Source organism: Chrysemys picta, chromosome 3, assembly GCF_011386835.1.
Source record: "Chrysemys picta bellii isolate R12L10 chromosome 3, ASM1138683v2, whole genome shotgun sequence".
Lineage (NCBI taxonomy): Eukaryota > Metazoa > Chordata > Testudines > Emydidae > Chrysemys > Chrysemys picta.
This window is the reverse complement of record NC_088793.1, coordinates 153,444,951-153,472,600: the sequence shown is the minus strand read 5'-3', so window position 1 is coordinate 153,472,600 and position 27,650 is coordinate 153,444,951. Positions and strand designations below refer to the sequence as shown.

At 45.2% G+C, this 27,650-nt stretch overlaps 1 protein-coding gene across 6 annotated transcripts; it reads right to left on the bottom strand.

Moving 5' to 3' along the window:
• Positions 1-4,219: 4,219 nt before the first annotated feature.
• On the bottom strand, positions 4,220-26,596 carry FOSL2 (FOS like 2, AP-1 transcription factor subunit). 6 transcript variants are annotated; one of them, XM_042848525.2, is made up of 4 exons: positions 25,129-26,596; positions 16,309-16,563; positions 12,112-12,219; positions 4,220-10,712 (listed from the first exon to the last, which is right to left on the bottom strand). In XM_042848525.2, exons 2-4 carry the CDS (start codon positions 16,546-16,548, stop codon positions 10,203-10,205), a joined length of 858 nt encoding a protein of 285 aa, XP_042704459.1. In that variant the 5' UTR covers positions 16,549-16,563; positions 25,129-26,596; the 3' UTR covers positions 4,220-10,202. The 6 variants fall into 6 exon arrangements, with proteins under 6 accessions (XP_042704459.1, XP_005289576.1, XP_042704457.1 ...); XM_005289519.4 differs by having other exon boundaries at positions 25,145-26,593; XM_042848523.2 differs by having other exon boundaries at positions 25,018-25,132.
• Positions 26,597-27,650: the final 1,054 nt, after the last annotated feature.

The window sequence follows — 27,650 nt, the reverse complement described above, 5'->3', positions numbered from 1 at the left end:
ATTTCCCTGAGCACAGGGACTGCTCCCCTGCTACTGCTGTGAGCCAGCACAAAAGGGGTGAGGAGGAAGGGGGCCCAGTGGCATCACGCCTGCCTGCAACTGCCAGCAGAAATGGTTGGCCACAAAGGGGAGCATATGCTGCACTAAGAGGCATTGCAGAGGACGTGCTTTCCCCCATGCACCAGGGAACTCTGGGAGACATTGTGTGTGACTGGTTCTCTCACTGGGTCTGGCCAGTACCATGCACAAACCACCTCCTATGCTGGCCTGTGTCTAATAAACATCAGCCAGTCCTCAGGGAGCAATGCCGTACTCCGCCTTCAGGACAGCAACCGGCCCTTTTCACTCACCACATCCAAAAGGCACCTCTTTAGGAGGGAAGAAGCAATATAATAGTCTTCAAAATATGTTAAGGGCTGTTAGGACAGTGACCAATTGTTCTCCATGTCCACTGAAGGTAACACAGGAAGTAATGGGCTTTATCTGCAGCAAGAGAGATTCAGATTAGATATTAGGAAAGCCTTCCAAACTATAAGGGGCCGCTGACACCTTCCACACAATCACTACCCTGTGAATGCAGGGGCTGGAGCCGGGCAATGATGGATTTTAGTCTTTACCATCTTCTTTGTCTATGTAACCCTTTGTCAGACAGCCTGGAATGAGGACCTAAGTGAGATGACTTCTCTTATTCCCAGGGTGAGTATCGCTAATTGCTGGTGCTCATGCGGAAGCTAGCACCTGTTCTTCCCAGCACACTGCTGCGTGGGCCCCATGAAAACAAAGATAGGCAGTTTTCAAATTTGCTTGAATGTATCATAGCTTAAGCTTCCTAAATGTGAATTAAGTGAAAGCACTTTCCTGGCTCTGCAAAAGTGTCCATGTTACACCACAGGCATGAGGTTTGGGTGTCGCAAAAGACAAGAACTGATCCAGACCTTCCTTTACCCAAAATTCAAACAAAATCTCTTGCTGTGGAAGCTCATTTCTTAAGCACCAGCACGAGTGTTATTAATGGGAATGAATAATGAATGTACCTGAAAGTGGAAGCCAGGGGGCAGTAGTTTTGTGTTATACCCAGGGGTGAGGGTAGAGAGGAGGCGTGTCCCTTGATGGGTTCTGCCTGTAATCCTTCAGGGACACATATCTGAAGGACCGTGACCAGAGTACCACTGGCTGTAGCTCCTTATCTTCCTCTCCACAGCAACTGAAGGACAAGCTGTGGCTACAGACTAAGGAGGGTAGAAAGAAGAACATAAAGGAGTCTACTCTGAATAGAACACAGAGGCAGTACATAATTGGAACTGATTACCAATACCATAGAAGTGCTCAGCCACACAAGCCCTGTCTCCCTACACAATACTTACCTGTGAAATGGAACATGTGAAATGAAAGAGCAATTTCAGGCTCAACCTCCCGCATGCTGAACAGTTTATTTCTTTGTCTACCATTATGTCCTCCTCCCAACTTAGTCCTTGCCTCCTTGACCTCAGTTAGCCAGCCCCAGAAGAGCTAATAATTCACCCTACAGACCAAGGGGACTCCTACCTTTCAAATGTGCTAACACTTGAGGGTGGAAAGAAGTGTGTGTGCACATTGTACTGGAAGGTGGAATGAATCCACTTCTATGCTGCTTAGATAGTGTTAAAGGATTTCAAGACCCTGTCCTGCCTTCATCAAGGAAAGTCTTTCCCATTGGGCTTTGGGGCTCACTGCACTGCACATTCCACTGGATATCTTACTCCTAAAGCTGAACCCTAGAAGAGAGACCCAGGAATATCCACACAGAGCAACGATCCAGCTAGCCTGCTCCCTAATGCTGAATGAGGCCAACAATTGCATCACCATACATAGAGATGTGTGGACTTGGTAACCAATTTGCCTGTCACAATTAGTCAAAGGACTTGCTACTGCTGACATGAAAACTAATTGGAATTGGGCCATTGAGTTCAATAGGAGCAGGACCAGAAGATGTTAATGTCAAAAATGCATCAGTTGTTCCATTTCAGTGTATTTGATGCAACACTCAAGTCACATTTTTCCTCTGTCACATCCTACCCATGGGGCAGTGGAAACATCACTGCAAACCAGCATGCTGGAGGACATCCTCCCCCAACTGTACGTGCCACTGAGCATTCTCGAAGTATAGCATGGAGCTTGTACTTTCCATTGATTGCAATGTATTTGCCACCCCATCTGCTCCTATAGTGATAAAATCAAAGAGCTGCTGATGTCAAAGCTGCCATCTCCAGTGTAGCATAGCCACATTGTCCCTTTAGGCTACAGCCTTGTTCCAAACACCAAAGCATTGCTCTAGGTAAAGTCCCATGGGTGTTAAACATCAGCAGACAGTGCGAGATAACTATGCCTTAGAGTTAAGAAAAGAGACCTCTGGGTTCCTAAGAACTGGCTACACTATTGTACACCGACTGGTGGGAAAGGAAGTGCTTTCTTGCATGCTAGCAATGACTATGATAAGAGGAGAGCCTGCTCTCTCTCTCATGATGGGAGACCAGGCAAAATGAAAGTGGTGGCTTCCCATAATTGTTAGACCCAGTGGGGAGGCCAGTAAGGCAAAGTGATCCTACTAGACAAGAGTTAATAGGTCTGAACTTTCTGATAGTCTGTCCCTGTAAAATGACCAAGGCAACATCTGCTTCTGGTGTTCCTGACTTCCAGGATAACATGTGCTCTGTGGTAACACAAAGCCCCGTGGTTCCATAGTAAGCTCCATGAATCAGTAGAACAGAGGAGAAATCTTCTCCCACATGAAGTGAAGGGTTTAAAAAAAAAAAAAAAGAACTACAGAAACCAAGATTCCCATGTAAATGTGGTTGAACTTAGCCTCCCACAGAAAGGAAGGTTACCGGAAGACTTTGCTCTGCTGTGTAATTTCATCCTTCAGAACCAAATTATAGTAACTGTGCGGACATTCCACTGGCTGTGGGCTAATGATGGGAAAAGGCCGTTCTAGACAGTGCATGCTGGGAGAAAGTAGAGTGCGAGGCCTATGTTTGTAACCAGCTCTTCTGGTATAGCACTGTGTTACCAAACAGGGGCTCCCTCTGTGCTCTATGTTTCTAAGGAGAATGGGAATAATATGGCCTTCTGATGGCTGATTTTGTTTTGTTTGGTAAGGTGAATTTAATGCTGGTGAAAGGTACCAGTCTGATACCTTGGAGACCTCTGTGCACCTTGAGAACAGAGACGAAGCAACTGAAGCAAGGCAATCACAGGTATGTGCTCAGAGTCCTTCACCAATCACATCATCCCTGCCCAAGAGGGGCAAACTCTAAGGTAGTTCAGTCTCAATGGCCTGTTTGCTTCTCCACTTTTGTGTTTGCTTAGTGTCACTTGTAGTTGTGATGTAGCTCACTGGCCATTGAGTTCACTCACACGGGCATATTCTCAGGGCCTGATGGCTCATGGTTACACATAGTGCCATGAGCATTTCCCTAAACTTCAGAAGGCTTGTCATACCATGTTATTCATGTAAGCCATTCCGGCACATCAGCATATCCTTCCCTAACACTCATTTCCACGGTGTGGCAAGGAACACAGCTTCCTTCATGGAAGAAGGGGTGGTGCCTGCCTTTCAAAGGAGATGCAAAACCAAAGTACTAACTGCACATACTCGTAAAACATCCAGTGACTCTGTAGGAATAGAGCTGCTTTGTAGGACTTGGGGCCGAAGCCAACATGGCTAATTATGTATTGCCTAACAAAAATTGCTCCTGTATTTTCAACTGGATACAGGATACTTCAGTTCCTGTCCTAAACTGTAACATAGTGTTGCTGTGTGCGCGTAAACAGATGCCACCTTCCACCCCAGAGGCAGCTGCTTTTCATAGATGGGCGAAGTTATCCCTGTATAAATCCCCAGGTAAATGCAGGCTGCTTCCATAGACCAGCTAGGTACCCAGGACCAGAATTTAGCCCCCATGTTGGAAGCTTTGAGTCCTTCCGGCTGAAAGATGGTAAAGCAGGTCATCACATCTTGCATTTTCTAGTTACATCCCCTTCTTTTTGAAGGCAAGAGAAAGGGATTAATGCAGTATTTGCTTTTTAGCCCATGTGGTTCATTCCGTTAGTGTCTGCCCTGTTTACCATTGTTGCTGCTGAACAGCTGTCTGGATTACATCTCCTTTGATGAAAGAAGCCCTGAAATGTTTTACAGACAGGCATCAGTAGCCATTTGTTTGGAGTGAAGGAACATGTAAGCTTTTAATGGTTCACGGCAAAGACAGCCTTTTAATTACTTCAATTAACAGAGAGAAGAACTCCAGTTAGCTCTCGTTATACAAAATGTGTCCACAACGTCATTAAAACAGGATTTACAAGTGTCATAACTCCCAGCAGCATAGTCAACAACACAGGCAATCATTACAACTGAGCACCGAGGGAGAGGAGGAACAAACCATGAAGAAATGGAAGGAAAAGAAAGGAGGATGAAAAGAAGAGGGGTGGGGGGGGGGGGGGACTTCATTCTTCTTTTCCAATCTAAATTGATTTTATTCTATAAAATGCTACTCAGTTAAAATTGTAAAAGCAAAACTGTTTTAATATGTTCTTTCTTTCATAGCAGCAAGCTTTCTCTAACAAGCTTTTTGTTTTAGTGCAAATACTGTAGGCCTGTATTACAGTAAAATAACAACAGAAAAGAGACAACACCAGAGAGATTGCTTCAGAGCCAAGATTTTCCATGATCGCAAGAACTATACAAAGATCAAAATGAGCAAAGAGTCCCAATTTAGCAGTCGCCTTTAAGAACCTTCTTGATAGGAATCATTTCACCCCAGACAAAAAGAAAAAAAAATCATTATCTAAATTTTTGGGGGGGAGGGAGGGGGAGAGATAATGGTGCCCCAAACATACATAGATCTCCACAGATTTGGATGATCTTGGGGGCCTGATTCCAATTTCTCTCACACCAGTTTTATACCAGTGTAACTCCACTTATTCCCTTTTCAGAGGAGTTACTCCTGATGTACACACATGCAAATGGAATCAGAATCAGGCCGTTTTCCTCAAGGATCTTAAAGTAGACTTCAGTTGACACAAGTAACTTATTGCTCTAATAAAGATGCACTATCCCTTATTGATGTTACTTTGAACTACACAGTATATCTAAATATATACACAACATTTTATCCTCTCATTGAGCAAAAACAATCAGATACCTAGTTTCTACACATTTTTAATATCAAGTAACCACAAACAAGAAAGTGGAATAACCCTTTAATCATACGGTGAGAACAATTAAGTAGAACAGGATAGGATTTTATTATTATCTTGTACTCTGAGATTTGTCCCCAGCTCCAGCTACTGTTCACAAAGGAGTGATAATGCATCTTTAGAAACAAATATCTCTTTATACATTTTATACAGACAAGAAAAAAATAATTCGGGAATCTTTTTTTTTTTTCTTTTTAAGTAAAGAAAAAAGCATTATTAACTAGCAAAACCAGACAAATGAAGTATTTTTAATGCTCTCATTATTATATCCAGGTCTGGAACAGAGAAAGATGTAAACATGACAAATAAATAAGAAATAAAATGTAAATTGTTCCCTCCTTTCTTAAAACATTTGATCTGGCCTTTCTGACGAGAATGATCTTGTAATGGTCACTGTGGAAATTATTATTTTAAAACATTTCAGAATTCTGCTTTAGAGTTGGAAAAAACCAAACCAAAACAGGAACATGAGTTGGGAGGATGTTAAATTAATGGTGGGCAGATCTGTTGGAGCAGACACAAAATGTTTGCCTGCCAATAAATAATGAGATACTAGGCTTTTTTAGGATGAAGGCCAGGTGGATCATACATACAGAAAGCAGCAAAATGAAGGGTTCAGATGAATGTAATAGATCATTTAAATAATATTAAAAAAAAAAAACAACCCAAACTATTGACCCCCAGCAGGTTGGTCCCAGGCTATCACTCAGCTTTCAGACTTAGTCAGCCCCCTCACCAAAGAGGAAGGAATAGATAGGGGCCATGCCAGAACTGGGAGGGGTGGGAAATGGGGGTGAAATCAGCATGAGAAAAAGCATGTGGAGGTTGAAAGAATGTTGCCTTTGATTTATGTTTCCTTTGCTGCTGCTCCTCCAATTCAGGAGTGATTTACTTTAAACATGACAAAGAGTCCTGTGGCACCTTATAGACTAACATACATATTGGAGCATAAGCTTTCGTGGGTGAATACCTACTTCATCAGATGCATGCACACTTTAAACATGTGCTCAGGTGCTGTACTGAGCTGGGGCCAGACACTGGAGGACTGGTCCAAAGCCTGTTGAAGTCAGTGGAAAGATGCCCATGGATTTACATAGCCTTTGGATCAGACTCTAGTTGCAATATGTCCCCAGCCACAAAGAGAACATTTGAAGACACTGCATATTTAGAAAGCACCATGACACAGGTATGCATGGAGATTCCTGGTTGCAAAATGGTGGAGCATGTCACTATCTGAAAGAGGACAGATGAAACGGTAAAAGATGAATCCAGAGCCAGCTCACAGCAGCAGAGAGGTCATGCAGTGTCTGATTTGCAACAGAGTAAGCAAAGCCAAGATTACCTGCCCTGAGAAGCCTCCACTCAAGTGGAATGCACAAGCCCTGTGGCCTAACAACAGAGGTTCTTAACCTGGGATTCCCTGAAGGGTTTCTGAGGGAGGGGTGCAAAGCAAGCAGATGGAAAAGGCTGCAGAGCGTCTGGATTTTCCCCTCTTGTTTGTTTTAATTTATAAGATACACAACTATAAAAACAGTCACAACTGACAAGTTGTCCAAGATATTTTCAGATATTAGAAAAAGGTTCCTCTGCTTCTAACGGTCACAAACGCACGGCCTAAGGGGTCACCTCAGGCTCAGCTCTGAAGTGCTCACTGAAAGATCAAAACCAGGGGAACAGTGAGGGCAGGAGGAAGGTGAGCACCAGGGAGGAGGCTGGGGCTCCTTTGGGTAACATCTCAATGAACTAGGCCTAAAGAGGAGCCTGGTTCTCCCTTGGATGTATGCCTATGTCACAGAGATGAGGAGTGGGATTCTATGGCTTGGAGGAGAGACAGACACAGGCCAATACTCAGACTTTGAGGTCCAAAGGGACCATCATGATCATCTAATCTGACCTCCGGCACATTTCAGGCCACAGAATCTCACGTGCCCACTCCTGTAATAGACCCCTAACCTCTGGCTGAGTTACTCAAGTCTCAAATCGCGGTGTAAAGACTTCAAGTTACAGAGAACCCCCCATTTACACTAGCTTAAACCTGCAAGTGACCCAGGCCACATGCTGCAGAGGAAGGCCCAATTAAGTTTGGGCCCAAACTTGCCCAATTAAGCAGAAGAGGATGTGATATCTGAAGGGGGGGGGGAAAAACTTGAGACATCTTATAGAAAGCAATCCAGATGTGAAAAAAGATAATTTCTCATTTCTGGGACTAACTCTTGATGGCTGGCAAAAGAGGGTTTTATAGGCAGGGGAAAGGACACTTGAAAATTTCTTTCAGAAACATTCTAATTTGCTACCCTGATTGCTCACAAAAGCTGGCCAGGTCTTCCACTCTTGGACAGATTTCTCACCATCCCTCCACAATAATGAAAAGGATTGTCTGATCCCAAATCAAATAGATAGCTGATGGGATTGTGAGCATCACCTGAAGTCACATTAGAAGATGGGACAAGTTATTTTTCAAGACACCACAGATTCAGTTTGGTACTAAGGAGACTTTAGAAGAGCCTTTTGCTCACACGCTACCAGTTTTGTAATCCTCAGAAAGATGGGGAAACAGGTACCTACTCAGTTCTTCTTAATGGGTATGCTAATCATGAATTAATTCTAGGGAGGTCCCTGCAGAACAGTGGGTCAGGTCAACTGGCCCAGGGAGAAATTACATGCGTTTAGGAATCACCGCTTATTAATATCTTCTGCCCTGCATGAGTGGAAATGAAACATAGGAGACATTTTACTGAGTGACCCCAGATTTGTGATTTAGATCAGCCTAAATGAACATCTTGTAAACGGAGAAGAAAAAACAAACAAACAAAAAAAGGACAGAAACCAGAGTTTATCTTGAAGTGACGCTTTCTAGCTAAAAAAATTATTAAAAACAGAATCTTCTCTGGGCTTATTGAAAAATGTTTAAAATCATTTACCTTTATTTCCATTAATCAGTTAAGTTTTGCACTTCAACTAAGGACAATGAAACTAACTGGTTAGTTTTACTTTTGGTCTATAGTCAGTTTTGGGTCTCTGGCACTAGCATAAAGTAAGGAATGGTCAAATAATTAAGAAAAAACAGAATCAATGAATTTCAGTTTCATGAACAAGTCACTAAAACATTTCTGTTCCTGGCAAGTTTTGTAAATATGTGGGTTTGGTTTGGTTTTAAAGAAAACCTATATTCAGACAGTATCCCTTTAAAACTGATACAACAGTGAGGGTCTGATAGAATCCATGATTGCTACGTAAAAGCCCAAACCTCTGAGGTGCTGAGTACTGTTAAATCCCAATAGAGGCAGTAGGACCCGAGGGTGCTCAGCATCTCACAGGATTGGGCCCTAAAATAGAACATTGCACCAAAGATTTCTCCACAGTCCAGCCTAATTCAGAGCATACCCAGATTTCACTTGATAAACCAAAGAAGATTATACCACACCCAATTAGATATGCTGACACAGCAGCTTCAACAAGCTTAGACTAATGGAGATACTCTTTGAATGCACTGAAATCAACTCTCAGCTACTACACCAGGAGCCTGACCCAACATCCATGCACTCAATCTTGAAAAAACCAATGGTGCACCTGAGCACGGTGTGCAAGTGCCATCGACTTCAGTAGGAGTTGGACTTGGCTCCAGAGGAGTTGAGGTTAAGCATATCACTATTTTCAGTGGCGAACATTAATTTTAAATGGCCATGCCCATTGTGTGCACTCTGCACTGTCAGCTGAGACCCTGTGTAGGAGAAGACAGAGGACTCACTGTTAGGGGCAGAGGCTCTGCTTGTCTTGAATACCAGAATTAAAAATCCCTCAACCCAGCAAGTAGCAAAATACAACAGGGGCTAGGAATCAAGGTGCAACGATACAGAGAAGGAAAGACAGCAGAGATGCAAACTGCATTGTTGCCTGGGTGACAAGAGAACATCCAGGCAACTTCACCCTTTCGTTCTTAGTAAATCTCTTGCCTGGATGCACTGGAATGTCACTTCCTCGTCAGTGATATGTTCTGGAAATACGGGCTGAGGAAGACGGGTTTGCCCATGGAGTGGAATCAGCATCTGAGTCAGGCACTCTGAGGAGGAGGAGCAGGATGCATTGCGCCCAAGGTGGCAGGTAGCCAGGGTGAAGGAAACAAAGGGTCCAGCAGCAGATTCGACAAACACTAATTACAGGAGAAATGCTGCCAAAGACACCGGCTAGTGGAAACGGACTCTGGTATCCTATCAGCTACCAGGGCACCACTCCAGGTCCCATTACTAGACATTCTGTTAACCTGGCCTTTGCAGCGGGGGGGAGGGGGAAGAGACAAAATATCCATCTCACACCCTCCAACTCCTCCAAACAAATATTCCCCTCAGTTCATGGCGTCCTTGCCATTGAGCTTGTGGGCTATTGACTTACAAGCGCCACCCCTGTGGCCAAGCATTTGTGACCCCTCCCAACACTTCCCATCTTGACAACAGCAAGAATTTCCCACAGCTCCTCCCGACATTATAACAAGCCTTTAGAGTGGATATCAACTGGATGAAATGTCATGGGATCAGTAACAGAAAGAGAGAGAGAGAGATCAACGAACCAAAATGAACTAAGCACAGAGAGTAACTAATCAGATCAGTTCACAAAGGTAAGGGGTGACTAGTGATTTTCTGCAGCTCGCCTCCAGTCCTGGCCAAGTGTGTTTCCCAAGTCCATTAAACACACGAAGGGGTTTCCATAGGCAGCTCCTCCAGAGGGGAGCTTCCCTTCTCCAGATGGACTGGGTGTGTCATTTCCACCATCACCATTTCTGCTTCCATGGAGTTTACATTTGTTCTTGTTCTTCCTGCTCCAGGAGGCTCCTGGAGCCACATTTCCCCTTCTCTTGCTCTTGCTGCCCTTGTGCTTGAATACCCTTGTGCCTGTCTTTAATCTTGTGGAGGAGGTTTCCCCCCACAGTGCTGGGTGGCGATGTAACGCACTGGCAAATGAGGGACACAGGGGGGTTACAAGGCCAACAGGGTTGGAGAGTTCAAGGAATCTGAGGACTGGTCACCGCTGCTGCTACTTCTCCGGTGAGCTTTGGAGCACGACTCCGAAGGGGAGAGAGGAGACTCCTGATCAAGCACGCTGGGGTACGTGAAGACCAGGTTGGAGGTGCCAGGGGTGATAGCGGGCGTCGAGGTCACCACAATGGGAGTGTTGAGTGGCTCTTCCCCATAAAACCCCCCTGCAATGCTGATGGGCTTAATGACAGATCTCTGAGCTTTGTCAAGGCCCAAAGAGGAGGATGGGATCTCTTCTTCCACCGGCTCCTGCTTCACCACCACTGCTCCACTCACTCCAGTCCGGACTGTCTGGAGGCTGTGAGATGGTGGGGTGCGACGCTCCTCGGGGCTGATTTTGCACACAGGACCATGAGCCACCAGCATGAACTCCAGCTTATCCTTCTCTTTCTGGAGTTCAGCGATCTCCTTCTGCAGCACCGATTTCTCTTCCTCCAGCTCCTCCGTTTCCTGCAGACCGAGGAGAAATAAATAAATATGACAGCTGACGCGAGGGGAGAGAGCAGTGGGCAAAGTCGGAGCCTTATCAGAATGTGCTAAGCACAGAGAGAAGCTGAGCAGATATGCTGCATACCCCTCTCAGAGGGGATCTACGAGCAGTAAGAAACAGCACCCCTTTGGGATCTACCACTTAGGCAGTACCAAACACACTCTTTCAGAGCCAGTCAAACAACATACCCCTGGGACCTCAGAGACTGCTGGCACGCTCCACTGGAGCAAGGACCCACAATGAATGGGTATTAGGGGAATCACAAGCAATGATGCATGGCGTCCAGGGTGCAGAAGTACAAGTTGTGAACGACAGAGAAAAGCCTGCCTCTATTCCATTCTCAGAATGGCCCTTCCTCCACCACTGCTGTAGTGCCTGTGGCTAATCTGCCATTGCGTGTTAAGGGAAAGTTACCGCCGCTTCACCTGGCACATTTCAAAACACTCAAAACTGCTTTAGGCATTTAGCCTAATGTAAAGGGGTTCCACTGGACTGAGTTTCCATTCCTGGTTCCATGCTCATCCCAGCCAGCTGTTCCCTTTTGCTGTTATCCCAGCTACTTAGGCACCAACGACTCTGTGACGTGAAGAGACCCCTGTGGAAATTCCAACTGGCTCCTAATCACTGCAGTAGGCAACTAGGTTCTGGGGCAGAACAAGTGATGTATTGGTCCTCATATGAAAGACCAAGTATCTTAGGCACTTGTATGGCCCCATTATTATTGTATCTGAGCACCTCACCATCTTTAATGTTTTTATCCTCATAACGCCCCTCTGAGGCAGGGTAGAGCTGTTATCCCATTTTACACCACTGGACCATCCTACCTTTCCAGGGGACTGTAGAAAGATCCTTCTGGAGTATACTGGGATTTGCACTAGGGGAAATGTCATTGGTTTAACCTATTCAATTACTGCAGCATGAATTAACACAAACAAATCATATCATGTAGAGGGAAAAATCTATACTGATAATCAAGCACTGAAAAGAGGTGGGGTTTGGAGGGTGTGACAGTGAAACAACTATATATGCTTATAACTTGGGCAAACAATAAGAGAGTTGTGTGGGGAGGGGCACATGGGTGCAAGTGTAATACTCCCCACATAGATTATCAGTAGGCTTTGAACCCAGTATATTGAGCACCACAGCATGTAACTCTACCACATGAGCTAAAAGCGACTTCACTAGCTGATAGCAGTAGGAAGCAGTGATTTTTTAGCCTGACTTGAACCAGCCACTGAAAGGGAACGCGGTACAAACTTTGCAGCGTATGTGTCACCCACCAGCAGGAGGAGAGCCATGGTTTAGAGCGATCCAAGGGGTGTATAACCAGGAGGGGAGAGATGTGTTCAGAGTACATACCGCCTGGAGTTTCTCTGTTAGCTCTCGACGCCTGTTACGACACTTAGCAGCTGCCAGCTTGTTCCTCTCTCTCCGGATCCTTCGCTTCTCCTCTTCCTCAGGTGACAGCTGTAGGCACATACCAAAAAAACTCAAAACCAAACCACAAGATCTGAGCAAATCCTTCCTTGCACTTTGTGAACAACAGTTCACCACAGAGCGAAAAGGGCCTGATTCTGCGAGGTGCTGCACACACTCAACTCCCAGGAAGGTCGCTGGAAGATGAAGGCGCTCAGCCTCTCTCCTAGGATTGGCTCCATAATGAAGAGGGTTGAAGTAGAGAGGGGAGCAACAGGACTGTGCAAGAGGACAGAGAATCTGCAGCCAAGGCCGAGCAGACAGTGGGTGGCACATTAAGCAAAACCAGAGCAAGATGTTGTAAGCGCCTCTTTTTTTAAACAAAATATCTGCATCTTTCCACACAAGTACAGTCGTTAACCTGAAGGTCAGGGACCAGATCCTCAGCGGGTGCAAATCAAAGTAGCTTTATTGAAGTCGATGGAGCTGTGCTAATTTACACCAGCTTAGGATCTGACCCCACATTTCCAAGCACCAGCCAAGATAACACACTGTACTTCCTGTATCTGCAGGCAACCATCCAGCAACATAAAAAGACCCCTGGGGCAGATTATGTTCTCTCAGAAGCCCATGGAGTGACACTGTTGTAAATCCAGAGTACTCAAGGGCAGCAGATGACCAGCAATGTCCAGTCCAGTCCAGTCAGGCTCAAAAAAATCTAGGTTTTGGGACCTTTGCAAAATCTCACAGTAACAGAAATGCTTCCATCGTTATAGATACCAGGCCAGCTCCTCGGCTGATGTAAATCCGCACACTGAATGAACCCCATGCTGCTACCTAGACTTCCACCAGCTGAGGATGCTGGCCCACCATTTTTAAATACCAATGCAAACTAGATTTTTGTTTGGATTTGATCACTCCCATGCAGGGTTCACAACTAGAACATGAGAAGCAAAGAGTGACACTGGGCCAGATCCTCAGCGGGCGTGCACCGAGACAGCTCCACTGACTTCAGACTTGCTCCGCAGCTTTAAACCAGTAAGGCTCAGTCCCACTGATTAGAAACAAAACTGAAACTGACTAATCTGGTGTTAACGTCCAGGTTGATCGAATGCAAAAAAGTAAACTGCCAACAAATAATGGAAGCATTTTAACAACTTTCAGTTTTAAAACCTCCAGGGCTGTGAACAAGCTAGTCATCGTTTTCAATATCTGTTCTTTTTTATGATTTTTTATTCTGCCTAACTTCGTTCTGGGTTTTTATTTATTTATATATTTTGTGGCAGTCATTCCCATTTCGGGAAGTTCATTTTAATCTGCGTGTGTTCCCCCTCCCACCGATCCCATTGTGCTGGTGGTCTTTTATTAACTTCATACAGGTCTGTGATTTTTATTTTGATTACACATAATAAAAATCCATGCGTGTGCAAAATGTACATGTATGTGTGTGCATACAATATATACAGTTTATATGGCCGCTGCTCAGCAGAGCCCTAAAGCACATGTTTAAATTGTCAGCTGACCTGGGGCCTATGGATGGGATTCTCAAAAGCACCAATGGGATTTAGGAGCACAAGTCCCACTGAAACACGTTTCCGACCAAAATTTTCTTCCCAGTAACTTCAGTTCTGTTAATGATCTGGCTCAGGTTGCCACTTTAACAAGTCCCATGAATAACCACGACAGGTGACAACTCAGGCCCTGAGCTGGCACAGAATATTTTCATGTGCAACATTAACTGGGGCCTAAAAATAGAAACAGACCTTGGTGTTTTTGAAGGAGTCCAGTTCTGCATTGTTTGTACCCCTTTTGTATTAACTCTGCGTGAATATGCTAGTAGATGGGTTTGCCGGCAGAAACATTAACCAAAACAGCCTATTTTCAGCAAATACAGAATATTCTCAGAAAATGAATTCTGAATTTGATTCATGTACCCCCACAGCAGAAATCTGATGCTAGGAGTCCCATTCAGCCCATCAGGTACCGAACACAGCATACGTCTAATCAGCACAGCTTGAATCTGAAGGACCCACAATGAATCGCTCACAAACAAGCCACAGGCCAGGAATTCCTGGCAGGCATTCTTCAGGAAATAAAGTCAAACAACAATCAAATAGGAGGATATTGGGAGCTCTTCACGGCCAATTTGTGAACGCAGAGGTAACGTCTGTCATATAAATTATTTGTTGCTAATTATTTCTCTAGTTCTAGTGCCAGCTTTCCTCCACTTTAGACAACAGAGCATTGGACCCAGTGAAAGCGAGGGCAAGCCACCCTCGTGCAGGGGGCCAGTACAAGACCTATGCACCTCTTTACTCCTAACGGAGGATTGGGCTCTTCTTGAGCAAACATATGCTTATAAAAATAGGGCTTAAAAATGGAACTGTGTTAGCCCTCTGCACCAAGGGGATTTTCATTCACTATGAGCAATGTTAACCCCTTGCCTGCCTTTGAAATCTCAAAAACAGACAGGCTAAAATAGTCAGACTGAAAATCAAAACGGACGATGGGGAAGTAAAAGCAGGGCTTATTGTTTTATTAAAAACAGACCTTGTGCAATACCCATCTAATCCGCTGGCCAGACGCAGCGTCCCATTACGTTTCTCTGCAAAGGCCTGCACAAGTGCAGTTTCAGAGTAACACAGGGCGATCCAGATTATTTAAAGTTTCTTTAGAAGTGAATTTTGCACTAATGGCAGGCACTGGTTTGACTGCCTTGGAGGCTGCAGTTTGCTATTAATCCACATAACAGGTACAGTGTGAACAGTGGCAGTCCAAGCTTGCCCACACCAGCCATGCCAACGTCCCTCTGAGCAGCAAAACCCTGGACAAACCGAGCTCAGTTTACAAGATCATTCAGTCCTTGCTCAGACTGCCACCAAGGGATCGGACATTGTTCGGTTTGCGATGTGGACACCTACCCACTAGGAAATACACTTAGATCTCCAGCCGCCCCCTACACAGACGGCTCTTTTTAATAAGCATATGTTTGCGCCGTAAAAGCCTCCCACGGCCCAGTTCTGGTTAGTTTCATGCTCATTCCAGCACACAACACTGGAATCAGAGTGGGACCAGCTAGTCGGGGCGCACACTGGAAGAGGAAGGAATTGGCCCAGAGGAGAAGGGATGGCGTGGCACTCCAGCAGGGTCAGCCCTCCCTCCTCCAATCCCCTGTTTTTTTTTTTTTCTAAGCAGATTGTGTAAAACTCAGCTGTTCTGAGGTTTTCTCCTATTTGAGGCCCCAGCCAAATAAACTCAAACTGAAACCCAGTCTAGACTACAGAGTTTCACCTGGTTTTGATGTGAAGCCACAGATTGGCCCAGACTTGTGAAGCCTTTGAGGGAGCTTGGCTGAATTACAACTTGTAATGACGTCACAGCAATAAAATTACCTCCTTTCGTGCGATCTCCTGAGGGACCTGAAAGGCCTTTATAAAACAAGGGCCAGCCCCGGATGGCAGGATGGAAAGGAGTGTGATCAGAGTGTGCTGTGCTCCAGAAATCTGGAGCTGATTGAACAGTCCTTAAGGGCCACTGTAACCACTCTAACTGGCACTCCTAGAATGGAGGGAGTGGCTGAAAGCCACCTATCTCCCTATCACACACACAGGATGCTAAGCAGTGTTCAGGCAAACCTGAGGATCTGGCCCTAGGAATTAATTCACCTACCACCAAAATGCAGCCACCCCTGAAGGGGAAACCTGGCAGCTATTTAACAAAGCACCATAACACCACATATCAAATTGAGGACAGGAAGTGAAGAATATGCTACCCATTGACAAATGCAAGGAGGGGGGAATTTTAGGGAGACAAAACAATTAGCCAAATAGAATTTAGTCAGCCATAGAGGAATTAAAACCCTCTTATTCTTGCAAAAGGTGCCATGGGATCCTTGTAAAGCCACAAGTTGTCAGGGCCTTGGGTTTTTAGGCATCACCCAAAAGAAAGCCCTTCCAGCAACACAATACCAAGCTGGGGTGGATATCAGTCAGTTTCAGACAAGAGCACCACCTACCAAATCACCAGCCCTATTACTTGCAGCACCTAAGGTTGCCTTGCAGTTGCCCATCCAAACACCAGCTATACCCAAACCTGCTTAGCTTGCAAGTTAGGATGAGGTATTCTATCCACCATAGTTACCTGCTCATCTCTTCTCCTCCTGCCCACTGTGGTCCCAATAGTTTTAATGACACCAGGTCTCTGAAGGGCTGTATGTCCACCAACTGAAGACAGGCTGGGCAGAGGATGGCTGTAGGGATGTGAGCGAGAGTAGGGACTCGACATGGAGGTGATCACGGTGGGCTGGACCATCCACTGCAGGTCTTGGCTGGTTGTTATGGCATTAATGGTGGGGATAAAAGCACTGCCTGATCCTGGCATATCTATCCGGAATTTCTAGAAGGAGACAAAAAAAGGGAGAGAGAAGTCAGTACATGCACAATATTGATGTCTAAGCAGAAACAAGTGGAGAAGGAGATTCACTGGGAGAATCTAAGTAAGTACCAGAACCAGGACTCAGTGACCCATCGATATACAGATGGCATGGAGAGCTGCGCCTTTCCACAAGCAGACAACATGGTGTGGCAACCAGCAGAACAGGCTTTAGCATCTGGCACTTGCCCCACACATGCCATTTAGTTTGCATGCAGAATAGCCTGTGTTTGCACTTGTTCCTGAGGAGTGGATGGGGCGGAGAGCACCTGCATAGACAGCACACGCCCCGTGCACCTTCTGGTATTTGAACAAAAACTAAAAGCCTCACAGTGGGAGCCTATCATGTTGAAAGATCTATGCTGTTCTGATGTGTGAAGTGAAGGGCCTTTTCGCTTGTCACAATGATTATTTGTGCCTCTTGATGCCATTCCGCTCTGGTGCGGTTTGGTTTTACTTCACTCCTGAATGAGACTCACTGCCAAGCAACTTCTTCTTCCCCATCCCCAATCCCAAAGCAACTCCTTTCCTCTCCCCTCCAATCCCATTCCTGCCAAACATCTCCTCTCTTTCCCATAATACACTTCCCCTCCCTGCAAACAGTGCAAAGCGTGTTGTATAGAGCATTTGCCCCACACAGCAAGTCATGGCCAAGTCTAAAAGGGGAATTGAGGAGTTTCTAGAAAAATACTTCTCCATCAATCCAGAAAAAAAGGAAGAGAAACTTCAGCCATAAACACCAGCACCAAGTACAGTTTAGTGGAACCTTTTTACAGGGGATCTGTTCTGCCCATATAACACAGGAGCTTTGGCTAGAGGATATGGCTCTATGAATGGAAAGTTTGTATAGAGAATTGCAGTGGTAACAGAGACACATCACAACAATTCAGGGCTTTCATTATGTGGAACCATGCTCACCACATACAGGTTCTAGGGTATAATGTGAAAAGTCTGGGACGGTTATGTGCATGTATACATATTTTAAATACAGCCTATAAAATGTGTTTCAGGATTCAGATTGGACAAGTTCCTTGCAGCTCTTCTTATATGCATCCGAAGAAGTGGGCTGTAGTCCACGAAAGCTTATGCTCTAATAAATTTGTTAGTCTCTAAGGTGCCACAAGTCCTCCTGTTCTTCTTCTTGCAGCTCTTGGCATTGTCTAGACAAAACAAGGCAGCAATAAAACCAAGACAATAGGTAATGATCTCCTCCATAAAACTTGTACACCTGGTTTAGGTCAGACTTAAGTAAATCCACCTGGATAATATGCTGGCACTAAACAACTAGGAAAACAATGATGTGTCCAGGAGGGGGACACAAGAGAGAAAGAATGCTTTTGTCTAGGAAGAGATCCTTTCAGGAGACACTCAAAGGTGAGATTAGGTTTTAAAGACATGTCTTGCACCAACATTCTGAACTTTGAATACAGAAGTGACAATAGACTTTTAGGACCAGAAGTGAGAACTATCAGCTAACAACAGTTTGTGGCCCTTGAAATGATCCTGTGCAAATGCATATCCTTAGGTCAATAAAATGATATCACAGGAGTCAAAACTGGAGGGATGGGAAATCATCACCACCATGACCCCGATTCAGGAGAGTATTTAAGCATTAAGGATGATCTTGAAGTTAAGCATGTGCTTAAGAGTTTTCCTAAATCAAGGCCTATAAAAATAACTTTCCAGATTTTTACGGGACCAAAACTTTAGCCATTGGACTCTGTGTGTGTAACACTGGCCAAAATTCCCGATGACTTTAACGCAACCAGAATTGGGCCCAAAAGAGCCACTTAAAACACAGAAAAATTCTAATTTAAAGCATCAGACAGCCCCAAACTAAGGGGGAAAGTTAGGAGAAGAAATGAGTGAATCAGCTAAGGGAGGGAATGTAAAAATGAACCTGTCCCCTGATATCAAACCTTCAGCAAAAGCCCCACCAAAACCTTGGATCCTGAATCTAACAAGGACTGGATGTACTCAAAACCTCACAACAAAGGCCATTTTCCTGAGATCTCCTGACTAATTTGGTAGACCCAAGAGGTCTGAAGAAGCTGCAAACTTCTGTACTGCTTCTTCATCACTCCTATAAACGGAGTTTGCTGAAAATAGCTATATTTCCCACTCTTCCCCCAGTTCTCCAACAAGGTAAGCTATGCTTGTATTACAGGACAGGATGTCTTCATGTCGCCACATTATATAGCGTAATTAGTGCTGGGATGAGATAGAGGAAAAATTACCAGGACATTAAGGTCATAAAGAGGAAGCATGAGCTAGTTTAGCAGTTAAAGAACAGCTGTGAGAGTCAGGAGCTCTGGGTTCCACTTCAAACTCTGCTACTGATTTCCTGTGTGATCTTCGCCTTTCTGTGCTACAGTTCCCCCTCCCTTTAAAGTGGGGAATAATTATTCATACTGTCTTTACTTGGGTATTGTGAGGCCAAATTAACAATTGCAAAATGTGTTAACAGCCCTGTATGGAAAGTACTATAGATGTGCAAAATTATCATTCAGGAGAGTTTATTGCAAACCTAAGGGTAATGACCCTTGCAGTGACATACATCCTAACCTTCAACTCCTCATAACCAGGAAGGAGTTCACATCTGACATGTCATAAAAATTATAATAATCACCAAATTATCTGGATGAAGGGTCAGATACTAACTTCTCCCAAGCCATTTGGGAGATCAGGCCCTATGTCAATGGAAAGGTCACAGCCCTTAGATTTGCAATCACATGGATCCAGTTCTTCTCAACACACCTATTCCTGGCAGTGGTAACAGTGCCAAACACAACCAGCTCAGGGGGCCAGTAACAAGAGAAAAGCATCTATACAGGGTTAAGGCAGGGTTTTGTCTTGTAGATGGAGCTTTAACTGCATCCCTGGATTGTGCTAAAGTCTTGGACCATCCATCTATAAACCCAGGGTATTAGCCTTTGTGCCCAGACAAAATTGTCTATGACAGGCTTAGAGGGAGAAGGAAACACCTCTAGTTTCTGCCGGAACATGTGTCCTCCTTTTCACTAGCCTCCTTTCTAATCCCTTAAAATGGCTTCAGAAAATTTCTGCTGAGACAGGCAACTCCAAAAGGTGTCAGTAAAAATCCTCCGTTATTATTCTCCTTTCGCCATCTAACTAATTACAGGATGTGTCACTATCACAAGACTGTCTTAAAAGACGCTCCACTCTGACTCATGTTGGGTCTCTAAGCCAAAACGCACAATTACCTACTCCATGTAAACGTGGTCATCTCCACATTCTGATTGGCGCTCGAGGGGCCATGATTCCCATGGTGGCAACTCTCTCCTTCCCATCTCGATCAACTCACCTGCTTTACAAATCAGACACTTCACTGCCATTCACTTTCCCTTACAAAAATGCTAGTAGCCCCAAGCCTTTTGCCACTGGAATGCCACAGTGGTTACCTATGAGGCGCCTAATATTCTTTCGGGTCTAATCCACTGTGATACCATAGTTTTCAGTGGCAGGCTCTGACACCCCTCCACCTCCTTTTGAAGTCCATTGGGTGCCAATTTCTTCCCCTCGCCTAGCAGGCCTGCATAATCTTGCCCTCACCTGTATCTCAGCTCATTCCCCTTAGTCCTTCCACTGCTCTTCCCAGCTCTAACTATTTCTCCTTTCCCCACAAACCTTCCATCATGTTGGCCCTTATTCCTGGAACACTCTCCCTACCCTCATCCACCAAGTCCTCCCTCCCTTAGCCCCCCTTCCTTCAAATCTCACTTTACAGCCTCCAGCATTCATCTCATCAGCAGTAATCCCCACACCCACCCTCTCCTGATTGGTTGTTGTATGTTTTATTTAGATTTCAGAAACATAGACACCAAAGGGATGGAGATTCATGGCACTATATACAATGTTTAGCAATAGTAAAATGGTAATGCTGCACACTTTAGATCCCCACACCCCACTCCGGAACGTACAACCACTGCAACACCGCAGAGCCATCGCCCTAGCACAGCCCCAAGCAACATGCAGATCAAGATACCATCACATTCCCTGGTAAAAGACAAACGTTCCTCTAGCTTTCCCACTGTTTCACTACAAAAGGGCTGAGGTCGGTTTCCATTATAATCTAAAACATGGGACTGGGTAATGTCCTCCAATGCTCCATCTCTTACAAACAGTCCAAAGATAATGAATAAAATCTTGCCACAAAATGCAGAGGGATGGGCTAGATCAGTCGGTCACAAAGACCTGTATATATACCAGCAACCATGCGATATTACAGGCTGATGGAACTGCACTTTCCTTTCCTCATCTTAATGGGGAGCTTCCATGCTGTTCCAAGTGAGTCACTGTTGCCCATGAACCCAAGAAAGGTTGATCCCCTCCAACCCCAATGATCCTATAACAAATTAACAGCCCAATATTGCAAGCTTTTCTCCTGCAAGTAGTTTCCTTGCAGGTCAGGCACTGCAGTGGGATAATATGTAGGAGGAAATCTTCCAGTCTGAAAGAGCAAATATATTATCCTCATTAAATTCTACGTTCGTCACATGGCAAATTTGTTATTAGGAATAGAATATTTTATATAACATTACAAAACGTCCCAGTGCTGCACCGTAAGGATAGAACAGTTACAAGACATCAAAGTTTTGGCTCAGAAAGACGATTTTCACTGAAAGATGTGACTGATGTAGCCTTTCTTGCTTCTGAAGAAGAAAGATTCAAAAGAAAACTTTGCAAGTTGTGTATTTTATGTGGTAATAAAACTGCTGATTTCCACAGTACAGAATCAGTGGAACAGACCAATTCCTAAAACAGAGGTGAGGCTTCTGTTTGATCCTAATCTACAAAATCTGCAAGGATCAAGGGGAAAGAAGACACTCAAGCATCTTGAGAAGTCTCCTCGATTTTTAAAGAAAACACTTATGTACTTATTAAGTCAGTGTCCTGATCGAAGACCTATTAAGATAGTAACCTTAGAAACACACACACACACACACGCACGCTCTCTCTCTAGCAGTTTGAAAGAAAAATAACAAGGGGAAAAAAAAATAAAACTAGCTCATTTCATTTAGACTTCATTAACTCACACATTCAACACAGCCAATCAATGTGTCACAGCCTCTGCAAAATTCACTTGATCTGAATTTGAAACATACAAAACAAAAACCAAAACCAAGAGCTCCAAGCTATCCAAGCATGTTTAATTTCTCAATTCCCTTCTCCCCCCACCCTCTTTTCTCCTCCCTCCTTCTCACATTTACTGAAAAGGAGTGAATAATCTGATTCCAAACTAGGATCCCTGGAAGCATTCCTACTGGGATTATCCTACAGAGGGCACCAACGAGGTATATTTGGAGTGAGCTGGGAAACTTTTGAGTCATTTCTGGTAAAAGTTCTTTGATGTGAGGAATGTCACAGGCTGGTACTGTTGGCAAAGCTTAACATAGGGCGATATTTTTAAAAAATGATCCTATGACTTCTTGATGCGTCTCCCACTCTTCCAGTTAATTTGTACAAATTATGCAAGAAATAATAATAATGGGGAGGGGGGAGTAGGAGGGGAGATGAAGCAACCCTGGTGGGAAAAAAAGAGGGAGAGAGAAAGAAGAGAGTGAGAGAGAAGGCCAGCTGATGTAAACAAGTTATGAAATAACCTAGGTTTGTGTAACTGGCCCGATTGCGTAATGCTTTCCACAGAAGCCATGGATTTAGTTTATGCAGGCATATAAGCCTTTTTGAAGTGTTTTCCTAGGAAAACTAAAAGGAAAAAGGCCCATTGCAAAAAAAAAAAAAAAAAAATTAAAAAAGTCAGCCTTTAAGTTCATGTAGTCACACAACTTCAACAGGAAATATCTTCCATTCTTCTAGTTCCAATATTATTCAAGACCAGAAGCTTACAACAAGAAAAGTTATCTCAAAAATGTAACTAGATCCCATGAGCTCTGTAAGAGCTTGCATTCTGAGGGTCAAGAGACCAGGAAAACTGAACAGTAAATACCAACAAGCAGCAATCAGTGAGCTGAGGAATGTCTGAATACCAGAAGAAAGCAAAAATATCACTCCCTAGGTACGTAGAAAGCCTGGCTGATACAAAAACACATTCCATCCTCACAGACAGACACTATTAAAAGGGGGGGTGGGAGGGAGGCACACTCTACTGAAATTATTTAAACACCTTCCAAATCAAATAAAGTCTACTTAAAAAGATTCCGTATATTTTAACTCCCTTGCAATAAAGGACCTCGAGACTGAGTATCACAGGACCTATTAAAGTAATAGCATATAGATGTCAAGGAAGTAAAGCTGTTTTGATTCAGCTCACAAAACAGCTTGTCTACTTGGGAGAAGATGGTGGGGGAGGGAAGAGTGTCTAACTATAAAACAAGACAGGAGAGAGCTTCACAGATTTTATTATTTTTTAGTAAATTAACTTGAGAATTCCTTAGCATGAAAGGCAGATGTAAACTATTATTGCTGAAAGGTACCAAATAAAGTAAGATTTCCATACTATTATTAATTGTAAAATCTATGTGCATATTACACCAGGCTGTGAATTAGCCAACACTTGCTTTCTGCTTAGCCAATGATTATCCTCTCCCTATGGGTGGATGGATTTTTTTTTAAAACCATTCTTTCTTCCTTTCAGTGTTTTTACACTAAAAAAGGGGATACTACTTCAATGAGATAGGGGGAAAGCTCCAGGTAGAACTGTGACCCAAAGACCCTGTAATGTTCTTCCAAATTTTCATTTTATTATTATTACTATTATTTTTAAGAGTCTGAGACCCTTGATTGTATTTGCTTACCTATAGGAATTGGAGCGAGATACCAGGTTTGTGTTCAGTGATACAATCTGAGTTATCTGAGCAGAAAACAGAAAGTCTTCTTTTCTAGGAAAGTTTGTGAAACAGAGGAGCGAGGAGCACCTCCTTCTTGGAGCATTCCCACCTTAGTCTTAAAAGTATTGGTCTACTTAGAAATTCATCTCTTATCTACAGGCTTTGGGAGCAATCTGAAAGCAGACTGATGAGATTAAGGTGTGATACTCTTGTGTAAAGATCAAGGACCCACCTCTACACTTCTTACTCAGGCAAGCTGCCTAGGGATGTCAGGAGCAGACCCTATTTCCTGGTGTCCTGTCTCCCATCAAGATTCTGAAATGTCACCAATAATAGATGGCTTTTTGAAACACAAATGTAAACAGTAGTCGCTAGCACCATTTCATTTGGGTTGAATGTTTGGTTGAATTCCTACAGAACTGGCAGTATTTCAGGTTACATCGCATTCCCTTCACTTTCCAAGGATAAATAAATAAAGTCAGGGATTCTGACTTCCAAGTCTTCAGTGCCTGTTTGATGACATCTGCCATGTCTGTAGGTATGCTCAGCTAGCACATGGGATAAGTATAGAAAAGAACACTATTTTAGTGGATAGCAGAGTAAGAGTTGATATTTTTGGCACTGTGAAACATTTCATATAAGAAGTAGTAATGCAAATTCATTGCATACACTCAAATATGCACATAAGGTGCAGAGCAGCAGTCATATAGTATATGCACAACATACTGCATGTATTTATATATAAACACATACACATTTCCATACACAGAGACAAATTGGTTGAAAGTCATTTTAATACACTCTCTTTTTTTGTAACTACTCCCACTAGGAAATCCATCAGGAATCCACACACACACACAGCCTCCAATTCCCAAACTGGCATAAAACGAAAGTATGTGCGTTACAGTCTCCCGCTCTCGCTCTCACACACACACACGTTGATTCTTTCAGCCCAAATTAACTCCAGCAGAGGACAGCAGAACCCACGATGAGTGACTGACCCAGTAATGTTGCGGCGGCGGCAGAACTAGGGTGTGTGTTTTCAGCACAGACCCCGCTGACAGCAACTGGATCGCTTGAGACGGTAGTTTCAGGAGGAAATATAAAGCAACACTCAAACACACACACACATACTAGACACTTAGCTGCACTGGCGATTAAACGTTGCTTTTCTCTCCTGACCTGACGTCCTGTAAATCCGTAGATTAGATTCCTCATTACTTACACTCACACAAAAACGCCCAAACTCTTGCAAAGACAGAAGTTGTTTTTCCCCTCCTTTTAAGGCGTGGACTCGAAATGGACTCGGAGTGCCAAAGGATAGGCAGCACCTATTATTCCCCTAATCTCCAACTAGGCAGAGGTCTGATAAAGGCGCTCAGAAAGTGGACTGGGTGTGGCAAGTGAACTTTACTATTTGGTTAAGCAGATTTTTTTTAAGTATTTTACAGGAAAATGGCCCACAAAAGCACAATATAACAAGGATATTACATACACACAGATGTTATACACAGCCACGCTATATTATTTAATCCTGTCTGAAGCGGAGACCCGGTCTCAAAGTAAAACTCTTGGTGTGCAAAGTGGAAGACAGAATTGTGTTACCTACTGTCCTTGGGTGCCACAGCAGAGGGTGCTCAGATGATCAGAAATAAAGATGCATTGGGGGGAGGAGGAGGAGAAGAAAAGCTTTGATCATGTCAGTTGCATGGCAAGGTACCTGTGACCGCTCCTACCTGTTGTGCTGTGCCGCTGGAGTAAGTCTCTGGGTGGCCCGGAGAGCCGCTGCTGCCCCTGGAGGAGGTATCAAAGTTCCCGGGATAGTCCTGGTACATGATCCGAGGTAGAAGCCGGAGAGAAACACAATGTTTTTTTCCTTCACACACACGCTCTATTTCTCCGCCTCTCTCGCCTGATTTTTATTTTCAGCCTTCCAACTGCACTCCGTAAAGATTTGTGGTTTTTTTTTTAAATAAAGAGTTAAGAATAAAGCCCTTTCCTCAACTTTTTCCTCCACTCAAGACTGGGGGGGGGGGGGGAAATAATATTCCCCACCTCACAAAATAGAGCCACTCTCTCTAGTCCCAGAGGTCTTTGGTGCACTCAGAAAAAAAATGTGGATTTAAAATTTGCCGCAAAAAGAAGTGTAAATTAGACGTCTCTCTTTGATTTATAGTTTCTTTCTGTCTTAAAATCTGTTACATTTGCTCCGAAGAGAAAGGGGAGGAAAAAGAGACCTAAACACACACACTTAAAACGCGCGTGTCTATTGCCCTCCTTCAGACTTCCTGTGAATATTTGTTCTGGTTTCAACGCTTATCTGGCTCTGTAGTTTTCAATCAAGAGGCTCTTTGCCTCCTATTTAATTAAATCCTTTATAAAAGTGCCAGTTCCCTGCTCTCACTGGACTGGATGACTCAGTCCAGGACTTTAGCCTCTTGATTTCTTTTTAAACTCCCTGAATTGTTGATCTTTACACTTGCTGCCTGCCCGTCTCTGCTCCCGTGTGAGTCTCTCTCTTCTCCCCCCTTGTCGCCTGCCCCCCTTTCTGTCTGAGAGTCTCTCTGGTATCTTGTTCTCTGAGCTCCTTTGCTCTCCCTGGATGAGTCAGTGCAATGGCATTAGTTCAACTCCACACTCTTATTATCCATCCCCTCCTCTGAGAGCTGTACCATGTGGAGTCACACACGTCAAACTCCCAGCTCGCCAAACCCCACCTTGCAAAGGGGAGTCTTCCACCTGGCAGGGGGAGGGGGAAAATCACCCCGCCCACTTAATCCCACTTGGCCAAACCCAGCCCGCCGCCTGCAAACCAATCTCAGAGCCCTGCAGGGCGAGACGGCACCATCCCCAGGGCGGCGGGGGAGCAGCCGAGACCCAGCGCGCTTGATTTGTTACGGGCAGAGCCCGCCCCTTCCCCCCACTCACTGGCGGCCTTTAGTCTGTTCCATTGCCGCACGTTGCCAAAGATGGTCATTTGCGTTATCCGACGCCAGCGCGGGTTTCCTTGGTTAGGATGACGCGGCCCGAGAGGGATTCCCTACTCGCTCGCACCAGATCGGCCCCGCTTAAAGGGGAACCGGGTCAGAAAAGGGGAGAGAGAAGCGGAGATCCGAGTTCCTCTTGAACGCGCACCTGGCTCTGTGATGCCGGGGCAGGCGGGGGCTGGATCCAAAATCACCCCGGCGCTGGCTTTGCAGTGCGCGGGGGGGGGGGGGGGGGGAAGGTAATTGGATCCAGAGTTATCCTTGCAACGGTGTGTGTGTGTGTGTGTGTGTGCACAACTGGATCCAGAGTTGTCCTTGCGGGGGGAGCCCGTGAGTGTGCAATTGGATCCAGAGTTGTCCTTGCAGGGGGTGGGAGGGGGAAGAGCTGGATCCAGCGGCTGGCTTTGCAGCCCTGCCTGCAGTGCTCATTGGCACTGTTTCCCCTGGTTGCTGTTCTCTGGGAGACTCTTCCTAGAGCAGGATCAGCGAGAAACAGTTCGTATTTGTTGCCTTCGTTCCCGTGCAAGGCATCGATCTCGCTGGTTTAACACCAGCGTTCCCCCGAACTCCGCCGGGACATTGCTTGGAGGGTTGGCTGCAAGGGGGGCACCGTACCAAAGGCGGATTTCCCCCTCTCACCCTCTTACGGCTCAGACCCTAATCCTGAGCTCCCCCCGCCCCGGGGCTGGCCACGAGTAAAACCCCTCTGCACACTCTGGAGAGGCGCTGCCCCTTCCGCTGGAAACAGGCGCGCTCCGTGCTGTGTTTACACAAGCCCTTCCCAGCAGGACGAGTCAACGCAGCTGCCTGGTGGGAGGCAGGAGGGCCGCAGCAATACGTGCGGGGGGGGCGGGGGGAGAGAACTCAGACCATGGGTCACCCTTGCCGCTCTCCCCTCATCCCAGCGGGCTCCCGTGCCCTGAGCAGCGAGCCGGACAGCACGGCCAACAGCGCCGCAGCCAAGTCCCCCCGAGGAGCGACCCGACCCCCGGAGGAGGGATCCAAGCAGAACAGGCTGCGCCGGTCCCCGCCTCTTCTGCCCCTAGCACCTGGGCATCAACGGGTGTTTCTCTCCTCGTTCCCCGCCAAGTGGCAGCTCTGCCAAAAGCGTTACTCCCTTCCCCACAAGAGCCTGCCGCTGAGTGGGCCCACCCCTTCCAGTAATGCCTGGGAGGGGCGCAGGCAGGGGAGGCTGGTGGCTGATCCGGGAGGCGCACCGCACGCAGCGATCACTCCCTCTGCTCCCGCGGCTTCC